The 23,812-nt window shown below is 35.5% G+C and overlaps 1 protein-coding gene across 1 annotated transcript in view; it reads right to left on the reverse strand.

Annotated features, from left to right (window-relative positions):
• LOC145256374 (uncharacterized) overlaps window positions 1-20,558 on the reverse strand; it is a 47,150-nt gene extending 26,592 nt beyond the window's left edge. Inside the window, exons 1-4 of the mRNA XM_080115200.1 lie at window positions 20,319-20,558; window positions 17,873-17,924; window positions 11,526-11,613; window positions 806-868 (exon numbers count right to left, since the gene is read on the reverse strand). Coding sequence (XP_079971326.1) covers window positions 806-868; window positions 11,526-11,613; window positions 17,873-17,924; window positions 20,319-20,427 — 312 coding nt within the window. The 5' untranslated portion in view covers window positions 20,428-20,558. The remainder of the gene's footprint in view (window positions 1-805; window positions 869-11,525; window positions 11,614-17,872; window positions 17,925-20,318) is intronic.
• Between the last annotated feature and the right edge of the window lie 3,254 nt (window positions 20,559-23,812).

The raw sequence follows: 23,812 nt of genomic DNA on the forward strand, positions 1-23,812 counted from the left end.
CGCGTTTACTAACCTACCTTTCAGTATCAAAAATGTAATTGTCTGGTTTAGATGCTTGAAAATACCATAAGGTTGAAATAAATTATTGCATCGACAATTATGTAATTTCCGTGTTATATTTTTATATATATATATATATATATATATATATATATACATATATATATATATATATATATATATATATACAAAATAAAAAATAATTTAGAATTAATCAGTATTAAAGTTATTTTCACTAATGATAGGTTTTGATGTGGACAGAGGCATGATAGCAGCCCTTCTTTTGTTTCATTGTATTAGTGAAATGAGCTATAAAAGCAAATCCAATTAAACCACATGTAGATCTGTTTTTTATTGATTTAATTAGAGTTACATTTTCAAAGTCAGAATGATAATCATATTCAATATGAGAAAAGATGGTGTTAGGTGTATTATTGGTCTTCGTGCCTCTTGTGTGTTCATAAAGTCGCCTGCCCAGGTTTCACTGGGTTTCGTCAATGCAGATATTATAACAATCCAGACAGGGGATAGAGTATACGCTAGCTTTGACTATAAATTTATTTTCATGACTTGCTAGTAAGGCATGTTTATATTTATATTTTTCTATGTAGAGGATTCACTCCTAAACTAATTAATCAATCATTATGAATTTTGGAACACTTTCTAAATGCAATAACAGAGCGTTCATGCATCTTATTTCAAGATAAAATGTGTCTAAGCATAACATAAGAGCCCATTACACTTTCACAACAAAGGGAGTGCTTCTACTGCTCTGTACTGCTCTGATAATAGTGGATATACAAACCTTATCTTCATCGCAAGCAGCCGGGATGTCTATGGTGGTTGGACAGAGAGTCTCCAATGTTTTCTGAAAATAAAATGCAATAATTTTTTCAGTTTACAAACAATTTTAAAATCATTTTTATACAAATAGAGATAAGTTTTCTCCAGAAACATTAGATATTATAGGATAACTAGCTGGATGCCCGGTGTTTCCCTGATGTACAATACACTTAAACATGATATTTTAATTTATGCAGATTACATATGTATTATTATAGAATCAATCCTGTATTGAATATTATATATTACGAGCAATAATTTGCCCAGTGAACTAATTCACAAAAAAATAAATAAATAATAATGATAATGTTGTTCATCAAATTCCGTCTGTGTTTGTTTACAATATCACATCAGTTAATATTTGGGCTTGACAATGAAAAGTCACTTCTGATTAATGCTTGGTTTTAAAATATGCAAATGAAGAAATGATTTGCAGTGGTTTTAAATGGTATTTCTTCTTTTATCGTAAATTGGACATATTAAGAAAAAATTAAAATAAAATGGTGAGATACACAGGGGATCTGTAGTCAAATGATCTACCACTAAGCTATATTTCCAGATGACAATAATTCTAAGGTTTATTTTTTAAGAAGAAATGATTTGCTGAGATTTTATTATCTCCTTTGGCCAATGTAACATAAAATATTCCCCTGTAAAAATTCTTCTTTTTCATCTAGAAGAAAGAAAGACTATTTTTAGGATCGGATTTTTTCAATTTTCAATACTTATCAGCTGAATTCCTGTACACAACATATCTAAGAACACTGCCAGACATATAAATTCCTTTGTGTGAAATTTGCAAAAGATAGGCTCAGCCGTTTCGGAACCTATGAGGAAGGAACTCACACACACACACAAAGTGACATTTATATAATAGTTGAGATAACCAACCACTTGGATTCTACATTATTAAAAAAAAGAATAAGATTACAATTAATTTTAAAATTTACTATTACAACTAAATATAAATGTTTGCTTGAATTATTTATCAAAGAAAAAAATAAAACTTTTTGATTAATAGCTATTTGATTACGCTATCCAAACAAATGAAACATTGCCTTTGTCAATGTGGATTTCTTCCTATGTGAATAAAAATACAATATCTTTCAGATTTAGCTAACTATAACCGATTTTTTAATATATTTTCAATAACGCAAATAGGTTACACACACACATAGCTAGGAAATTAGAATGCGTGGAAAATCATACTCCTGAAACAAGATAAACTGTTTTTTTTATAAGCGGAGTTCAATTATTTTCTTTGGGAAAAAAATAAGTTAATAAACATCTTTCATTGAATATTAAACACAACATGGTAGCCTTAAAATCCAATGTAAACAAGTTTTTATTGAGTCCTCCTCATAAATAATCAAATTCCACCCTGTTTACACAATTAATGATTACTACACTACCACCTTACATTCGTTGACTCTTATGTTCAAGTGGTCTTCAGGCCTTCATAAGTGATGACTCCCAAGTTAAAAAAATATATATTTAATGCTTTTATTTTTTACTGTTTTTTCATGATTTCATTTAGACAAATTTTTTTTTAAACTGAATAAACATTATAAATGTCTTCCAAGGTGAATGACTTTTATTAAAAACTAGCTGTACCCGGCCACATGTTGCTGTGGCTTAATGGAAATGAAAACAAAAAAAATGCTGAGGGTTACGGAAATGCCCACTCACCTCTGAAATCCTCACAGGACACCTGGTTTTTCTTATATCACGTTAATGTCATTGATTACAAACATAACACTCAGGAGTTTTTAAAAAATCAAGTTTTTTAAAATATTATTTTTATGATTTTTATCATTGACTTTGATGGGTTTTTTTTTTGGTAAATGTGACAACAGGAATACCCTGGTCTAATCACTGCAAAAAAATACTTTGCACCCATCAAAGCTTACAAACCAAAACTTGAAATGAAATGAAACGTCAATTATTTATTTGTTTGTTTGTTTGTTTGTTTAACTATTATTATTTATTTATTTATTTTTTTGCTGCACTGTTGTTTATTTAGGCATGCATTTACCAGGAAAGAACGAATTACTATTGTAGAATCTAGAAGTGTAAGCCATGTTTAGTTTCAGAACAGTTTCCGATGGTTCGTTGTTCTACACAGGTCCTGAGAGGTGACTGGCTTGCAGTAGACAGAACAGTTTTCAATGGTGTGTTGTTCCACACAAGTCCTGAGTGGTGACTGGTTTGCAGTAGACAGTTCCACAGAGCAAAAGATTCTTACCGTGTCGAGATGAAAAAAACATGCGAAATTGCTACAGAAAAGGTTTAATATTTTTGGAGCAATTCTGGTTTCTGATTGGTCGGCAACAGAATGTGAATTAATTCGATTTGTCAGTTCCTAGCAGCATCATTTATAAATAGAATCACCTGACTGTGTGGGATCATACCCTATTATGAATCAAAAATATTGCAACATCCCCCCCTATTTTTTTTTTTTTTATAATGGGGAAGTACCTTGTGTTTATTCTGCTTAAAAATAAATATATGTTTTTATATTCAATTATACATAACAAAAATTAGAAAGTATTTCGATCTTAAAATTTTAGCATGTAAAAAGATGCCATTTTTAATTGTGTTTAAATGTCAAACATATGTGTACAGAGGAGAGAAATAAAAGAAATGGAACGTATTTTTATATTAAAAAGCTGTGGGTATGTGAAAAAGAAACCATTTTTAAATTTGATTATGCAGTTTTGTTCAAAAACGCATACATATAAATAAATATACATAAAAATAAACATACATGCAATATGCACCCGTTTAATGAGAGGGTGTTTTGTTTGTTTGTTTGTTTGTTTGTTTTTTTGGTGTTTTTTTTTGTTAATTAAAAAAATGCAAAAATAGGAGATTTTTCAAAAATAAGAAACAAAGCTAATGTGCAAAAAAAAATAAAAATAAAAATCAATTGTAATTTATGCGCGCCTTAAAATAAGCATTCAAAACATATTTGTCGAAAAGAAAAATTGCACAGAAAATGTTTGCAAAAAAAAAAGTGATGCAAAAAACTATTTGTTGAAAGGAAATTTACAAAGAAATGGTTTTAAAAAAGTTACTTTTTTTTCTTTTTTTTTTATTTCAGCAAAAGTATTAGTTACGCATTAGTAGGTTAAAGTGTTAATACAAACAAAACGGATACAGTTTAATGTCTTGTCCAGGACTATTTTTTTTTTTTTTTGATATATAGAAATTTATATACATACATACATACATACAAGTCCGTGAAAAAATTATTCAGTCGAATCCCCCAACAAGCTTTGAAGAAAAATGCTTTAACTTTATTCCTGTTGTGGGTTTCGTGAATATATCAGCAATATTTTGTTCTGATGATATGTAATTCAAAATAATAGATTCCTTTTTCACCTTGTTTTTATGTATTTTTAAATTTCATGATATTTGTAGATTCGTTTTTTTCTGTGATCATTTTTCCAGTTTCCTCATAACTTCTGAGTGCTACCTTGAATTGGCTAAAATCATGGGTTTTTCTTTCTGAGTTATCACGGTGGTAAATGGCTTGAAATCACTCGGTAATCACTTAAGGACCAGGGAAATTAGCAGACTGTCACTTATAACTTCACCAGACATTTTTAAAGAATTTGCAGTCGTTTCAGCTCTTATAATATAATCAGTAATAGTTTCGGCTTCCATTCGTTTTAGAGAGGTCAATTCAGTATATAAAGAAATAATTTTGGGTTTTCCTTTCGATAAATAATGCTCTCTCAATATGTTCAATGCTTTGCAGCCATCGTCCAGGGCTTCTCTCATTACTAGTGATAGACTTCAGTCATCTAAACATTGTATTTATTCCACAAAGACAATTGCATTCTTTTCAATGAAGTCGGGGTCGTTTCTGTTTTCAGGTTGTGTTTGAAGTACTTTGTGTAGCTTTTGGATTCGTAGATATCCTAGAAATTTAACTTGCCACAATTCGAATTTTGATTCGGATCCATCGAAATAAAGATGCACGCTGGGTGCATAACCTCTAGAAGTGTAAGCCATGTTTAGTTTCAGAACAGTTTCCGATGGTTTGTTATTCTACACAGGTCCTGAGAGGTGACTGGCTTGCAGTAGACAAAACAGTTTCCGATGGTGCGTTGTTCCACACAAGTCCTGAGTGGTGACTGGTTTGCAGTAGATAGTTCCACAAAACAAAAGATTCTTACCATGTCGAGACGAAAAAAACATGCAAAATTGCTATAGAAAAGGTTTAATATTTATGGAGCAATTCTGGTTTCTGATTGGTCAGTAGCAGAACATGAATTAATTCGATTTGTCAGTTCCTAGCAGCATCGTTTATAAATAGAATCGCCCAACTGTGTGGGATCATACCCCATTATGAATCAAAAATATTGCAACATTATCCTTCTTACTAAAATGAAATTGTTATTTCTAGTATTTTTTTTCCATGCATATCTGCTCGAATTACTATTTTGTGTTCTCCCGACCCTTGTGTCTCATAATTTTTAGTCTACTAAAATTTTAATCACGTGATTACGGTCTAGCAACAATAAAATAAACTATTCATGTAATTGTCGCTTGTTATGGATTTAGCTGAATATGGTTAGTGAGTATTTTTTAACTATTCTGTAGTTTCATGTAACAATTTATTAAACAAAAAAAGAAACCTTGAATTTATATATAGGGAGTTTATTATATATATTCTTGGTGGGGGACAGGGATGACTGACCTAGCAAGATGAAGGACTGTTTGAATAAATGCACAATGATTTAAATTTGTGATTATTAAAAACATCCCGTATAACTTGCAGAGGATGCTGTGTTTTACATGTGTCCTAAAAAAATGGAATAGAAATTTAAATTTTGTCCCATTTTATTGTACTCTCCATAAATGAAAGTAATCGAAAGTGTAACATTCAACAGTCGTTCTTTATATATATATATATATATATATATATATATATATATATATATATATATATATATAAAAACGAAAGATTTATTTTTGTTATAAAAATGAAATTCTATAAACAAAAACGAAATAATTTCATTTCTAAACGAAACAGTCAATTTGGTATACTTTTGTGGTAATTTTTGTGCATAAGTCGAACTCGCAGACCACATATGAAATATCAACTTTTAAATGTTTTCGGGTATGTATAAAACAAATAAACACCCCAACCTCCCCTTTTTAAGGACGTTTTTTTGAATAGACACCTCCAACCTCTCCATGTTAAGAAACAGTAAACATAATATGTTGGTTTTAGAGGCAAGGCTGTAAGTGTAGTATCTGTTCCGATGCTGCACATTCATAAGGCAACCACACACGCACATGTTTATTTACGAATGAAAACATTGAATCCTATCCTAATTAAATGTAACAAAACTTCTTTTGTGTAGTTATCATTTATTAATTTTTTTTTTTGTATTAACTGCAATACTTTGTTTCAATTCACATATCACCGTAAAAAAAAATAATAAAACCTAAACATCTAAACAGAAAACAAAAAACAAATGGAGGGTTTTCGTTTCATTGCAATAGCTAAAAAAAAAACAAATAAAAAAGAAAAAAATGTAACTGTATGATAGTAATAATAATTAAAAAAAGAAGTATACCTTTGGTGGGGAGCGAACATTCAAACAGTAGGTTTTAAGGCAGGGCATCTTACCACTGCATCACGAAAACTGAATGGAAATATCGTGTGGCTTTGATGCTATATTAACTGAGCAATGACACATTAATGAAATGAGGTCACTCCATATTCGCTACATTGTTGTAATCTCTGTCTCTATTTCTCTCTCTCTCTCTCTTTGCCAATATGATAGGGATCGGAAATGCAAATAAACTGAGCCCATGTTTAGAAAAAAAAAATTTTTTTAAAAGAAGGGGGAAAAATGTATAATTAAATGGAAAGTATGTAAATCTGAATATTCCTAGAAAAACAAGGAAAGAACAAAGCAAACTTTTGGACTGTGATAGTTGGCTATAATGTAAATCTATATATGTATGGGTAATGGCTGACATTAAGGTGCCATAGTATTCATTAAGTAAAGGGAATGTAATCATTCCAATAATCCATGAATATCGGAGTCGGTAGTGTCAGCCAATCACAACGCTAGGATCAAGTCTGTTGAGAAGTTAGTATTTTTAGTGTAGGAAAGGGAAGTGAAATGCCATATGTAATAGGGAATAGATCAATTACAGAGGAAGGAGTCTAAATTTTAATCCCCTGTGAGTATAAATATGCGGTGTAAGTGGGTGACGGTGGTAGTACTTGGTGATTAGGGGGTGATGTGGTGTGTTGCACACAGGGCCTTTGAGCGTGTAGTGTTGTAGCTTAGTGAATGTGTAGAGTGCTTAGCTGCTTGGCTTTCAGGTGCTTTGCTCCTCTTGCTTCCAGCTGTAACCGCCACCTATACTCGCAAGAGTGAAGGGGAGGCAGTTTAGTAAGCCCTGCCCACTGGTGGTTAGAGCGTCTCACTGGTCAAGACTCGCATGCCACCTCCTCGTGGTACATCACGGTTTAACTGGGTACCTTGCGGCCCCAGGCTAAGTGTATGTGGGATCTCGGAGTAGTCTGGAGCCCCAGAGGTGTTGAGTGCATGGCCCTCCGGCGTGAGGACACGCCCTGGCTTACACCAATCCAGACCCCAGCTATGTGGTCAAATAGCAAAATGTCATCTCGGCAGCAGGAGTTGGCAGTCATGGTATGAGCGCAGCTGATATATTTTTCAACCACCGGTCTCCCATGGCGGATCACTGAGCGGATGAATCAAGAACGATCAACGGTCAGGGATCAACACCCAGTTAGCGGGTACTGCGGGGCAACCTACCACTGCTCCAGCTGTCGCACTCCTGTGCTCCGCTGGGGTCCGCAATGTTGGGTCCAGAGGTGGATGTTCTGTTCTGGGCATGCACTCATCCACTACTTCCCTGCCCCGGCGCTTGACGTTTCAGGCAACTACTATGGATATGTCAAGAATAAATTCTCAGCGACTGGCAATTCGGGAGCCCCCTGCAGTCGGGGGTGCTGTCGTTGCTCGGCAGGGCCCGCGTTCTAGGCAGGCGCGCCCCGGTCGACATCCTGCTACTGCCTCCCCACTACACCTGGCCTGCTGGAATGTCCGCTCCCTTGGGGTGACTTCCTCTCTTGACAGTTTTCATCCTCGGAAGTCTGCTGTTATCGACCTGGAATTACTCCGGTTGGGGGTGGATGTCTCAGCACTAGGCGAGACATGGCTCACTGGAAATGGCTCCATACGTGAAGCTAACTTCACATTTTACTGGACTGGCTACCCTGACTTGGAGAGACCAAAACATGGAGTGGGTTTTGCCATCTGCAACAAGCTGCTCAGCTTTGTCGAAACTCCCGTCGCCATCTCTCCCAGATTAATGTCACTACAGCTACACACCACCTCTGGTCCAGTGTCCCTATTGTCTGCCTACGCCCCAACCCTCACCTCGCCGGATGACCAGAAAGATGCTTTCTATCTCCAGCTGAGTGAGACCCTCTCCAAAATCGACCGCGGTCACCGCATAATCATCCTGGGTGATCTCAACGCTCGAGTAGGCAGTAACACCAATGCCTGGCCTGATGTCCTGGGTCCTCACGGAGTGGGCTCTATGAATGAAAATGGACAGCGTCTTCTGGAACTCTGTGCTACACACAGGCTGTGCATCCCATCAACCTTCTTTAAGGGCTCACCGTGGTCGAAGATGACATGGCAACACCCACGCTCTAAGCGCTGGCACCAGCTGGACCATGTGATCACTCAAAAGAAGCACCTCCAGGATATCATCCACTGCAGGACAATGCACTCTGCGGACTGTGATACAGACCACTCACTTGTGCGCTGTAAGCTTAAACTAAAGCCAAAGAAAATCCACCTGTCTTGCTCAAAACCACTTTCAACGCTCAATGTTCTTGCTACTAAGTCCAAGGAGAAATGCCAACATTTTCAAGCTTCAATACAATCCACCTTTGGCCAGTCTGCACCCCCTCAGGATGCTGCCTCTGCCTGGCTGCGGATTCGTGACACTGTTGGAGTTTGCGCACTCTCCAGTTTTGGTAGACGTACAGTAAAGCAGCCGGACTGGTTCAGACACCACGCGGACACACTCCATCAAGCACTAGCAGAAAAGCGAGCGGCAAGACTGGCTGTGATGCAGGACCCCTCTCCTCAAGCTACTAGCCTCTGGAAGCAGAGCCGCTCAAAAGTGCAGCGCCTAACTCGAGAGGCTAAACACAACTATTGGAGTGACATCTCCAAGCGTGCTGAAGACTGCTCTGCCACCGGCAACACCGGTGGCATGTACCAAGCTCTGAAAGAGGCTCTAGGTCCTCCTGTGAAGAAATCATCTCCTTTGCGATCTCTGACCGGAGAACTACTCACCAATCCTGATGATCAGCTTGACCGTTGGGTGGAGCACTACAGCTCACTGTATGCTCAACCTGTAGCAGCTAGTGAGGCTGCTATAATAGCTGCTGTTCCCCAACTACCAGTCCTCCATGAGCTAGATTACGACATCACCATCGATGAAGTACACAAGACCATCAAGATACTGAGGAACAACAAAGCCCCCGGCGTGGATGGGCTACCTTCAGAAATCTTCAGATGCGGTGGTGACTCACTAACTGAGGAACTCCATCATCTCTTCTCAATCTGCTGGAATGAAGGTACTATTCCCGATGAACTTCGTAACGCCAACATAGTTACCCTGTATAAGAACAAAGGGTTTCGCTGCGACTGCAACAACTACCGTGGCATATCTCTACTTTCCCAGCCTGGAAAGATCTATGCCCGCTTAGTCCTGCCACGTCTCCAGATTATTGCCAACAGAATTCTTCCTGAGAGTCAATGTGGCTTTCGACCTGGCCGCTCTACCACTGACATGATCTTTTCTGTTCGTCAGATCCAGGAGAAATGCATTGAGCAAGGCCGTCCTCTCTATGCAGTTTTCGTTGACTTGACAAAGGCCTTTGATTATGTTAGCAGATCAGGGCTATTTCTAGTCCTCCGTCTACTGGGCTGCCCTCCCAAACTCCTGAAAACCATACAAGAATTTCACGATCAGATGAAGGCTACAGTACAGTTTGAGGGCTCTCGTTCTAAAGAGTTCCCCATCTCTTGTGGTGTCAAGCAAGGCTGCGTGTTAGCTCCTACTCTGTTCGGAATATATTTCTCAGCTGTTCTGCGCCGAGCCTTCCCAAACCCAACTGGAGTGCTCCTTCACACTCGCAGTACTGGAGGCCTATTCAACCTGGCCAGGCTACGCTCAAAAACTATGGTTAACCGCGTACAGATCCGTGAACTCCTGTACGCTGATGATGCTGCCTTCATCGCCAACTCGGAGGTTGAGCTTCAGGCAATGTGCTCCTCCTTTGCTTCTGCCTGCGAGGAGTTTGGTCTCAAAATCAGCCTAGGCAAGACGGTGGTCTTTGCCCAGCCTGCTGGGCTTTCACCCATAATAACCGTAAACAATCATGTACTGTCAAACGTCACCAAGTTCACTTACTTGGGTTCTACAGTTGATAACACCAACAGTCTTGATTGTGAACTGGACTCCCGCATTGGAAAGGCATCAACAACTTTCGGCAGGCTTAGTGAGAGAGTCTGGAAGAACAAGTCCCTCTCGCTACACCTAAAGATCAAGGTTTACGAGGCCTGCATCCTCAGCACTCTCCTGTATGGCAGTGAGACTTGGTGCACCTACCGCCGACACGAACACCGTCTGAACGCCTTCCACTTCCGATGCCTGCGCACAATTCTTGGATTCACATGGAAGGATCATGTACCAAACACAGCTATCCTCTCCACGACCAAGAGTACTGACATGTACACAGTGCTGCGCATCCGTCGCTTACGTTGGGCTGGCCACACCTGCCGCATGGACGACAGCCGGCTACCAAAAGCACTTCTCTTTGGAGAGATAGCTGATGCCCCTCGCTGTGCTGGCAGGCCACGCCTCCGCTACAAGGATGTCCTGAAACGTGACCTCCAGGTCTTCGGCATCCCTCACAACACTTGGGAAACCTCTGCCGGCAACCGAGCAAAGTGGCAAGCTGCTATAAGATCTGGTGCCAAAAGATCCTGCCAGCAATACACAGACTTCCTGAACTGTAGAAGACTGAAGCGCCTTGCCAATCGTCGTCCTCGACGTTAAGGGCCTATGGATATGGATAACAAAAATATTGCAGCAGTTTCCAAACGGTGGTTTATGAAACAATTATGGTCTATACAAAAGTTTTTAAGATGTTTATAAAAATTTGTTGCAAAATCATTTTCAATATTTGTTACAGAATGATTTCTTACCATTACCAGATGGTTTGCCAATATAATTTTCAAAAACACTGCGTAACAAGAGAGAAACAGGTAGAATGAAATTTCAGCAGTGAGATATTGATTACAACAACCTTTGAAATATTACCATGACTATCAATTTCTAGATAGTGTGCTGCAAAAATATTGGGTTGATGGACTCAAAAGCAAGCCAAGAATCAGAAATTAATTTTTATTATATTTTGATTAAATTGAATAACTGCTTTGAATAAGAAATTACGTTTTTGTTTTTTGTTTTTCCAAATTCATATTAATGATCTGCAAAAATTAAAATTATACATTTTAGTGATCTCAAAGTTAAAAAATGTTGGTGACTACTGATGTAAAAAATATACAACTAATATAAAAAGAAGGTAAACTTACAACATAGGGGGCCAAATGTCCATATTTCTCTTTATTTCCCAAGAGTAAAATTTTTGTAATTGTAGAACAATAAAGAAATGAGTTACCCCTGCAAAAAGTAAAAAAGAAAAAACATCAAGCAAGAATATTATGTGTTTATTCAATCTTAGTTATATATTTTCATTCTATCACAAGTACATAACTTATACAGATTTCTCTTTATTTTCGTTTTTTAATATAGAGAGAATTCTACATCATAACACTAAAAACTGAACCCTCCAATGAGTTTGGCCCAGTTATCCCTCAGAGAATGAATCCACTGATGTCGACCCACTGCTCTGAAATCAGAATAGGGTCATATGAGCAACAAAAAAAGTTTTAAGCGGTTACAATTAAAAAAAAAATATTTGTGATTTATATAAATAATATTCATGCATTTAATAGTAATCTGATCTTTAAAACAAATCAATCGCCAATTATATCAGTTTGAAATAGGTTAAACTTTAAAAAAAAACATTTTTAATGACTGTTTTGGTAAAAAGAAAAGTAAAAACAAAGGCAACGCTCAGCTAATTCAATCGCCAATAAAAAAATTTCCCTCTAATTCTTTATAGGTTCATAAGAGTAGTGGTTGATGGGTAGAAATCAGAAGCTCATATGGAGTCCCTCAGGGGTCTATCCTGGGTCCAACTCTCTACCTGATCTACATCAATGATCTTCGAAATCACATCCTTAGATCATTTGTAAATATTTTTGCTGATGACACTACCATCTATGGCAGCACATCAAAGATCATAAACAACCAAGTTCTCTCTGATTCTCTTTCCTCTGATCTTGAGCATGTGGTACAATGGGGAAAAAAATGGCTGTTTACTTTTAATGCATCTAAAACCAAGCTTCTATCTTTACATCATCAACGCTCTCATCCCCATCTGGCATCAATTGAAATGAATGGCTCTCATCTTGGGGAGGCTCCATGTTTTGACAAGCATCTGGGATTGACCTTTATTCCTGATCTAAAATGGAACATATACACCAAATCCGTTGACAAAGTACCTGGAAAAATAGTAGGATCCTTCTATCGATCCAGTAGATATCTACCTGCTGATGCAATTCTCTACCTATATAAGAGCCAGGTATGTTCAAGGATGGAGTATTGTTGCCACATCTGGGCAGGAGTTGCTAGAAAGACCTTATCCTGCCTTGACAGAGTTCAAAAGAGACTTTGTAGCCTAGTAGGGGATGCCTTTTTTGTTCCCTGCAACCTCTTTCTCACAGAAAAGACGTTGCGAACCTGTCTTTGCTTTATCGTTATTTTCATGGCAAGTGCTCGTCTAAGCTCTAATCTATGGTTCCCCTCTCACCAAACATTCATGAGAAATATTCGTCTAGCTGAAAACACTATCAATAATTTTTCCCCCTCTTTATCTGGACCTAAACCTAAACGTAGATTCCATGAAGAAAGCTTCTTTCTTAGAAGTGCACACTTGTGGAACTCTCTTTGTCTTCAAGTCCAACGTAAACAAGTTCTTGATGAGCCGTTCCCCTTAAGTAATCCAATTTACCAAATTTACACTTCTGACGATTACTATGGTATTGTCCCTTTGACTACTGTACATGCTTTAACCCTTATCCTCAAGTGGCCTCTGTGCCTTGATAAGTAGTGGTTCCTTTGTAAAAAAAAAAAAAAAAGAAGTAAATAATACAATTTACAAAACAAAATGCAAAAGCTTACCGAAATAAATGTTTATGAAAATGTTAAAAATAAAAAATGAAATGTCCACCATAAAGTGGGTGCGAACGCAAAAACAAATATTTTTCCATCTATATCCTAATCCATTGGGTCACAGCAACAGTCATACCATTACATAGTTAACATATTCGAGGAGTGAAGCAGTTCACACATGCACAGATGCTGAAATCGTTTAGAAAGAGAAGATTTTAAGTGCCTCCCTTCTCCCATCAGATTCTGCAGTCGTTAAGGTAGAAAAAAATGAATATTTTACTCTAAATTTCACATATTATACATCCGAGTCCCTGTCCTTTAAGACAGTACCAGAATCATTGTTATCCAATTTGGATTTCCAAAGTTTTAGCAAGATATATAAACATACATACATTCACACTAACAAAGATCTCTCCTTTATATAATAGACTAGCAGGGGTACCCAGCATTGCCCGAGTGTGGAGAGGTGCTATAGTAAGGCTATTGAGCAACCCAGTCCTAAAAAAAAATGTTTCAATCGAGCGAATACTCATGCAAGCTCAAAATAAACAAACAAAAAAATAACCAAACCCCCCCCTAAAAAAAATGAAAATAGCAGCATGTGCTCATGGACACAGCTGCTAACTTGAAAATGAAAGAACGGATAAAAACAGTAAAATGTAATCGCGGAGAAAAAGAAGCACATTTGTTTTAAGCAAAATAACAGTGATTAAAAAAAATTAAAAATAAATTTTTTAAAAAATCACATTTCGTAACCCAAATGTTTAAACTTTCTTTTATTGTTTTTAAAATTATAAAACAACCCTGTTTAAAAAAAAAAAAAAAAAAAAGACCACCGTTACGTGTAGTTACAAAAATAAAATGAAAATAAATCAGTTATAAAAACTTAGAGAAATAACCTTTATAAAAATGATTAGTTAAAAGAAAAAAAATCACATTGCATAAGCCTCGAAATAAGAAAAATGTTATGACAAATAAAAATGTGGGCTCAGACATGAAAACTAAAAGCTTACGACCCGACCTCGTTAACCACTGCCTCACAACATTGTTAGCAAAATAATGTTGCTTTTATTTTTATTTAAACCAATTCAAGAAAGAATGCCTGATGCACATGCATACTTGTCAAAGTTGGTTAAAAAAAGACGATTTTTTCCAATCCTTCCTTGTTTCAAACATCTATTTCTATAGGAAATAATTGACCGTTTTTTCTAATTTTCTCATATTATTCGACGGAGACATTGCTCTTTCAGATAATACCAGTCTCAACATGGTCTGATGCATGTGTCAAAAGTTTTTAGTGAACATATGCACACACACACAAACAAACAGACATTTGCCCTTTATATAATAGACTAGCTTGGATGCCCGGCATTGCCCAGGTGTTTGTGGGTGTGTGTTGAGCAAAAAAAAAAAAAAAAGTTGTAGTAGGCAGGCAGGCTCAAACTCATACCGTGAAGGAGGAAAAGGAAGTGAAAAAAAAATGTGACATGTTAGCTGTTGCACCCATCACCAAACCAGAAATGACGTAGGTTTAAATTAAGGCTAGACAATCGAAAAGAGGGGGATGACTTTTGAAAATATCGTTGAAAAAAGCGACCCCTCCCTGTAGAAAAGTGCCCGGTTGAGGGTGAAGGAATTAATGTTTTGGCCAATTTTTCGATATTTGTTGTCCGAAGGGTCAAGCTTCAAAATGATACCAATCTCATGAAAATCCGTCACCTTTGTCGAAAGTTTTAGGTAGACATACAAACACACACTAACAGACAGGTGATATTTATATAACAGACAAGCGGGGGTGCCTGAAAGAAAATGAAAGAAAAGCTGAGATCTTACCGCTATGCTACAAGGCCAGAGGAATTCAAATTTAACGATTAAAAAGTTGACTTGCAGAAATGAGTTCACACAGGCGCAGAAACGAAGGTTGGCTGCAGACCAGTTTCTGCCGTATTTTGCTTCGTCACAATGTTGGAGAAAACCAGCTCCCCCCAAAAAGGAGGAGTTCTCCAAATGAATAGCAATTGATTTATATGAAGTGTTTTACCCACATTGATCAAAGCTGATTGCCTTCAAGACATCTTGGCTACAAAAGCCAGGCAAGTCAATTTGCTCCAATTAGTTTCACTTTATTTATACGAAAAAGACAAACAAACACGCGAAAGGACGGAATAGAGGGAATTTTATAAAAGTCAATAAAAATAAATGTAGAGACAACATCCGCTTGCAAATCGTAGATATTATGATCTAGGGAGTATATAAAAAGTTCAAAAACTAGTAATCCTTTCAAGAACCCCCCCTCCCGAAAAAAAGCCTTTCTTGGACATACAAAAACGCGCGCGCCAGTTTTGCGTTTTATAGAAGACTAGTGGGGGGGGGGGGTACCTGGCATTGCCCAGGTGTTTGGAGGTGTGTGTGTTAAAAAAAAAAACGTTGGGCAGGTGTTTGGAGGTGTAAAAGAAGAAAAAAAGTTTTAGTAGGAAGGTAAGATTGAACCCTGAAGCCTTGATGCGAAGGTGGAAATGAAAGGGAAAAAAAGCCAGGCACCTAACCATCTCAGCCACAAGGGAAGAGGAATTGATTAGCGTGTTAAATTAAGGTTTATAAAGTAAAACATACAGGTGTGAGGAAGTGGCGTGATGTTTGACCTAGTTTTGCGCTGCAAGCCAGTTACTGTTTCCCCCACTTTTCGAAGACGTGGCGAGCTGGTAAAAGTCGGGCAAATTAAATACATACGCGACCCCCATTCTTAAGTCGTTAATTATTACAATTTAGACGCGATATAAAAAGTTTTAAGAAGGAGCAAGCCAAGCGAGAAAGCCTCAGAAAAAAGCTTTTTGCAGACATACACAAAAAGCGAACATACATACATACATACATACACACTCACATTTTCACTTTTATATATATATATATATATATATATATATATATATATATAGGTGGGGGGGGGGCTTTGCCTTGTGGTAAAATACACTTAAACATGATATTTTAATTTGTCCAGATTTTGTATATATTATTATAGAGTCATGATTTCAAAAGTAAAATAAAAGTATTTGGGTGCCATCAGCTAGAATTGAAACCGAAAGCAAAACTGTATCAAAGCCGGTGACATTATCACTGTATGAATGTAACACGCATATTAATTGATTAAAAATAAACTAAGATGAATGTACAAAATGTATAACGAATTTTTCAATTTTGACCCCTTAAAAATTATTTTAACTAGCTAAAGACCCATAAAAGAACAATTCATAAAAAATCTAATCGAGGCCCCTAGCGCCATTCTGTGACTTTTAGAAGAAATAGAATTTTAACATATGGAGACAAACAGACAGGTATAGTGAGTTTTATAAATTATATAATAACTAGCGGGGGATACCCGGCGTTGCCCGGGTGTTTGGAGGTGCGTGTGTATGGGGGGGGGGGTAAGTAATAACCCTGAAGCGATGTTAAAAAAATCGGAAAAACCAAAATCAAAAAAAAAAACAACGAAAAAAAAAATGCTGTGTGTAGAGGGGGGGGGGAACTAAAGAATAAACGAAGTAAAAAAAAAAAAATGTTGCCCAGGTGGTTAAAGATGTAAAAGAAAAAAAAAATAGTTTTGGTCAGGAGGCGGGATTGAACCCGGAAGCCTTGACGCGGAGGTGAAACAAACACCAACCACTTAACCGTCTAGGCCAGGAGTAAGAGGAATTGATTAGAGTGTTAAGTTAAGGCTTATAAATCGAGTGAAAGAGATTTGATTGACAGATAGCCGCTAAATGAGGTCATCGCGGGAGCATTACGAGATGACGTAGCAGTATTTTATTTAATGCGGGACAGCTTTTTGGGATTTGTTTACTTTGTTCAATGCGGGGCAGTTTTCGCTTCCCCAAGATGATGGGGGGTGGGAAACCGGCTGCCCATTTAAAGGGGATTGTCCAGATTGAATAACAATTGTCTGATATAAGGAGTTTAGCCCCACATTGATCAAAGCTGATTTCTTGTGGACGTTTCAGGCGCGATGCCAAGAACAGTGAAAAGCTTTTGAATTAGTTTCACTTTTTATACGACAAAGCCGAATCAACACGTGAGAAGCCAAAATAGCAATAATTTTGTAAAAGTCGTTGTAAGTAAATCTAGACGCTACACGTGTTCCCAAATCCTAGATATTATTATCTAGGGGGTATATAAACAGTTCTAAGCGATCGTAACCCCCCCCCCCGGACCGTGAGCAAAAAAAGCCTTTCCGATACATACATGAAATGGTCACACACATTTTGCCTTTTATATATATAGATAATAAAAGGGAGGAAACTGAAAAATTCATTTCTTATGTCTTATTTTGCTTTCAATCTACTTATATCTGTTGCGTCTTTGCACTGGAATCATCTCCTGTAAATTATCTTTATAAATCCAGTAATATTTTATAAATACAGTTTTCATGTTTCTGAATTTTTTAGATGAGGACAGTAGTTCAATGAATAATTATACAAATACAATTTTAATTCTCTCTTATTTATCTGTTTTGTTTACGTTTTATTTTGTTGATATGAAAGAATAATAAAGAAAGCAATAATTCTCATACCACAAACTACTAGCACTATAAAAGAAGGTTTAAATAACATTAATATGAGAAAATAATGTTAAAATTTCAGAAAATTACCTTTGTTTGAGTCGATTAAAAAATCTTGATGCATTCAAGCCAATCGTATGGTCTGAAATAAAAACAGGAAATTTTGTAAGACAACAATGGTTTGCTTACTTGCTTGACAAGCAAATGAAATTAAATCACCTCCTGTAAATTATCTTTATAAATCCAGTAATATTTTATAAATACAGTTTTCATGTTTCTGAATTTTTTAGATGAGGACAGTAGTTCAATGAATAATTATACAAATACAGTTTTACAGTTCTTGTCTAGCTACCACCACTACAAAGAATATTCCTTTCTTACCCTTGTACCTAAAACTAAACATAACTTATACGAACAGAGTTTCTTTCTAAGAACTTCCCATCTGTGGAACACAATTTCACAAGATTGCTTCCCTGCTGATTACAACATGGTAGTCTTTTTTTACTCATATTCACCCTAAACACAGCACATTACCACTGAGATGAACAAGGCTACTATGAATTAGGGACAATGCCTATAGGAATGCTCTAAGCAGAAAGTTGAATAGTAAGGTGTCTGTTCACATTACATTTCAATTTTTGCATATTAGCACAGTTAGGAAAGCAGCAAACAGGGAGGGAATTACTAAGTCTAGCAGTTCAAACGAAGAAAATGTGTTCAAATTCAATATCAACAAACACTTATTGAACTGTCCTCTTAAGTAATCTAATTCTGCCTTTTTCACCACTTGTTTCTAAACTTCTCATAATATTGTTCATAATCCAACTGATAATTTTGTTAATACTTACCTTCGAGTCGCTTTTTTGGCCTTGGTAAATGGTAATTCATCAGTATAAAGAATTTTCTTAAATGTATGGTTAAACAGAATTTGTTCCAAGTATGACACTAACCTGCCTCGGACATCCTTGGACAACATGTTCATCCAACCTCTTTCTTTCCCAGCTTCACCTCCTCCGTCTCACGATCATCATCACCGGTTCTTTTTATTAACGTGCAGGTTGAGGGGCATCATCCATACTGGGAATAGCAGATTTCACTCTACCCCTCGAAGATGAGAATCAACTGCAAAGGGCTATGTGATTGATATATATATATATATATATACATATATATATATATATATTATGAAATTATATAAACATTTCAATGTTTTGTCAGGATTTGGAGTCCTGACGAGACGTTGAAATGTTGATCAATCCATGCAGATTCCTTAGATTTTTTTTTATATAATTTTATTATTCATAAGCTCTACGCACATATTGAGCACTTTTAAAAAATATTGATTTTTACTTCATGTTACTAATATACTTGAACTTAATATATATATATATATATATATATATATATATATATATATATATAATGTTTTTTATTTTTTTATTACCGTTTTATCTGTTTAGTTACATATGTTTCGGATGTTGGACCATGTTTATGATCCAGCAGCCTCGTCAGACCTTACAGAAATGATTGTTATTATTTGGAAGAAGGGTTTTAGAACTCTGCAATAGTATTGAGCACTCTCTTCAGGTTTTTACTAATTACCAGTTTTACTATATATATATATATATATATATATATATATATATATATATACGTGTGTGTGTGTCAACTGAATTAAAGGAATAAATTGGAAGATAGTCAACATCATGAAATTTGGAATATAGACTTGTCATTTATTCATTATATTCTCTGTAATTTCATTGAGCTTCTTCAATAAGGAAATATAAGCGAATAAAGAATATTTCCTTTTTGTGGAAATATTCTTTATTCGCTTATATTTCCTTTTTATATACATCAATCCTTATTGAAGAAGCTCAACGTAATTACAGAGCATATAATGAATAAATGACAAATGTCATATATATATATATATATATATATATATATATATATATATATATATATATATATATATATATATTGGAAAAACGAATAAAGAAAAGTTATAAGCTTTTATACTTTTCGTATTCTTTTTTATACATTTCCATTCATATATATATATATATATATATATATATATATATATATATATATATATATATATATATATAGGACTAGTTTCTTCTGTGGAAAGCAACCATTTGAGTCTCCTAACAAGGATTTGTGGTCTTAACCGACCATCTGTCCGAAATATTAGCATGCACAGAGTCGTAACCATATAAATTTGTTTATATATATATATATATATATATATATATATATATATATATATATATATATATATATATATATATAAATGTATGGTGGGGGTGGGGGGCAAAGGGTAAAATTTACGTTTATTTTTACAAGTTTATATATTGCTTTCTACACAATAACATAAGATAGAATTATAATCACATTTAAGAAATTTGAAGAACTTTTAGCTTGGGGCGCGAAGCCAAGAAGTATCAAATAATATGTTGTTTTTCTGGGGGGGGGGGGGGTACAATGAAAATAAAACATTAAAAACAGCCTCTCTTACTCTCTCTTTTCCTACCTGAATGCATATGCGACAGAAAATAAGCAGTTGAAGTCAGGTTTTCTCCATCGAATCGGTCGAGTGACACAAGTCGATACTCTTTCATACGACCACCAAATGTACTCATTTTGAATTCAATCGAATTTCCGTTTAAAAATTTGCGATTATTATTGATATAAAAGTTATGTTTCTCTCAATTTCATGTTTTGTTGATGAGAAAAAAAGATAAACTTACAAAGTTGTCGCCCTTACATAAACGGTTATTTTAAAAAATGGCGCTGGGGAATTAAACGAAATGCAGTTATTTGAGTTTTCCCAAATGGAATCCCCTTGGTTTGATTTGCAGTAAATGTTACTATTGGCGACATAGATTATTTAGTTATCTCTAGGATTACTGTTTCCACTTCACTTCCGATTGCTTCTTTTTAAATATTTTTTTTGGTAACATTAAAGATAACCAATTAACCGTTAGGAAATTTGTAAAAACAATTTAATTTCGTTTACTTACTCATTTGTGACCTATTTGCGCAAAAAAATAATGTTTTATAACATATATAAGCATGTGAAGTTACCGTTAATATTGGTTGTGAATCAAGTAATAGGGTGCCCTATTAATTGATTCACAACCAATATTAACGGTAACTTCATCTTGTTTAGTCACAAAAAGTATCTAACCGGCTGCCTATGGTTGTGTTTGATATAAAATATAAACCTGTGAAGTACCATGATTTCTAACTATTTACTTTTACTTTTTACTTTTTTTTTTCTTTGTCATGTTAGTCGGGAGAGGAGTATTTGTAGATTGTAAATCAAAATGTATAAACACGTTTGTATACATGTCGTCTGCACATACACTATCCTGAATAAAAACAAATAATTATATTTGAGACCAATTAGAAGACTTTCTGAATTTATTTGAATTTTATATTATAGATGGTCTTTCTGGGAGCTACCTAAATCCTTTTTAAAGACAGATTTTTCTTCAAGAAACCAGTGGAACTCAGTTGATCCGAATCTGTGTGTTATATTATGAATAAGCATATGGTGACGGGGAAGAACCAGACAAACAATATAAATTTAATTTTAAGCGATTGATTACTCAATCGTTTATGTTAAAAACAAATTTAAGAAAAGCAAAATAAAATAAAATGTTCTTCAGTTCAACAGTTTAACCCTGCTGTTTTAGGTTATTCATTTTAGCATAGTCTTTATTGGCGATTCGCGTCCTTCTTTGTTGATATAATATGCCAATAATTGTTATTCTTTGTGGTGTTGTTTTGATAACAATATCGAAGGATACAGGGTTTTTGTTTTTGTTTTTTTAATAAGAAAAGTCTAAGGTGAGCAGCACAGCAGATTTGTCATCTACTGTTGATGAAATATGTCAATATGTATTATTCTTTGCGTTGGGTGGTTTTGATAACAATCTTGGAAAATAAGAATTTGTTTTTCAATGGTAAACGTTAATGGGAAGCAACTTAGCAGATTTGTTGTCTACTTGTTTTTGAAATGTTTTTCCTCTTACGTTTAGATGGGACGTTTATCCAGCTGTGCTTTACAGCTTTGTAGATCCTAACATGGTACAGATTTGTCATCTGCCAGTTAGCGATATTGTCTTTGTCTGTCTCATCTATCAGGCAAGCTGTCAAGTCTCCTTGTGTACGTCGTAGTAGTAGCATCTAGTAGTAGCGCCTTCAATGGATTTGTTGATCCTTAGGCTGGGGATTTGATCCACGGTCTGGTGTGGAAGTCAGTATTAGCAGGTGGTAGACCGCCGGTGAAGTTGTAGTACTTCTCATCTCTTGGTTTTAGTCAAGACCCGTGGCCAAACTGGCCAGGGTTAAAGTTGGTTGCTCTCCTTGGGTTTGAAGTTGGGTTCTCAATTGACAGGGATTCACGTATCAAGCCAGTCTCCCTCCGATCATCTAGGCTCCTCTCTATTTAAATGTAAACATAGCAGGTGCCCGGCTCCCATGGCAAGTCTTTTCTGCTTGGTCAAAGTTGGATTTTGACAGCCAATCAAATTGTTGGTAATTAACCAATCAGAGTTGAGTATTTTGGTGTTTTGTAAAGATTTGTAAATATTGTTGTTTTTAGTTGCTGCTGTTGCTATTATTTGTCATGGTTGGAGCTGTCCCTTCTAATTCCATAATGTGTTTGCTGCTCCTGTTAATTTGTTGTTTTCTTTGTGAGAAAGCTTCATAAATCAAAATGAGATCTTGCACTCAACTTCGTAACATGTGGATCAGTGTTGCTGCGCACCTCACTGTGGATGCTCATGTCTGCAACATTTATCTCCACTCATGCACACAAACATTAACGAGCACACAGACATACACAACTCATCACATTATCGTCTGTCAATCTACATAAACCTTATTTATTGAAATATTTCCAATCCATCACACCGAAATATTTTACTGATACAAAAACAAAAGAATATTGACTCTTAAAAATAACTTTCAATGAATTATAATTAATGAGCAGAGAAGTTTTGAATACAATTTTCCTGGCCCCTGAAACTTTCGGCTCTTAGTTAATAGATTCAGACTTTTTTTAATGTCTCAGTTAATGAACTCTCTTGCTTTTACAAGTACTACTCTAAGATTATTCACGAACATTCTATGTTTTCCTATTGCTGTAACCTCTCCATTTTAAACATATATAAAATATCTCTTTTGCGAATATATGCCTTCTTAACTCATTATTTTGTTTTGTTTACTGTATGACAATTAGTGTTGTGACGATTAATCAGAATCGAAATCGGGAATCAGAACAATCGGAACTTTTGGTGGTATTGGAATCGGTATCGGAATCAGGAAAATTTGAGCCTCATTTTCGATTCCAAAACGATTCTTTTATTTTTTTTTTTTCCTGGAAATTATAATGAAACAAACACAGATGTATTTATTTATAAGAACAATATTTATTTTTAACATGAAAGTAAGGGACACTGAACCAGGATTTATAGGTCCAATTTAATTATTTTATTGTTAAATTATGACATACAAAGTAAATAATAAAGAGTTCACTTACTTTTATTGTCTTAGGAAACCCTTTGAAATGCTCACACTTATTTTAGCACCCCCCCCCACGAAATACCCATGTTAAGAATGTTTTTTTAGAAAATTATTTTAATAGGGGAAGAAGGATATTGTAAACTATTCTCTTTTTACACTGTCCTGTAATCATGCACACAAATCGTCGATTATTTCAATTATGAAAAAATTCAAATAACATTGAGAACAAACATTGTAAACCAGCTTGTTTTAAAAGAAATATAAATCTTTGTGTCTCGTAACTTTTAATCAATTACAAGGAAAACATTTGAGAAAAAATATACCCAGAAATTACCTGGGGGGTTATGTAATAATTTGAAAATTTACAAAAAAAAAAAAAAAAATCTCTAATTAAATATTTATAAATATTAAAAGAATCGGAATTGGTAATCGAATCAGAATCGGAAATTTAGAACAGAATCAGTAATTGGATTGGAATTGGGAAAAATTTTG

This window comes from Euprymna scolopes, chromosome 32 (genome assembly GCF_053919585.1).
Source record: "Euprymna scolopes isolate OS-2025 chromosome 32, ASM5391958v1, whole genome shotgun sequence".
Taxonomy (NCBI): domain Eukaryota; kingdom Metazoa; phylum Mollusca; class Cephalopoda; order Sepiida; family Sepiolidae; genus Euprymna; species Euprymna scolopes.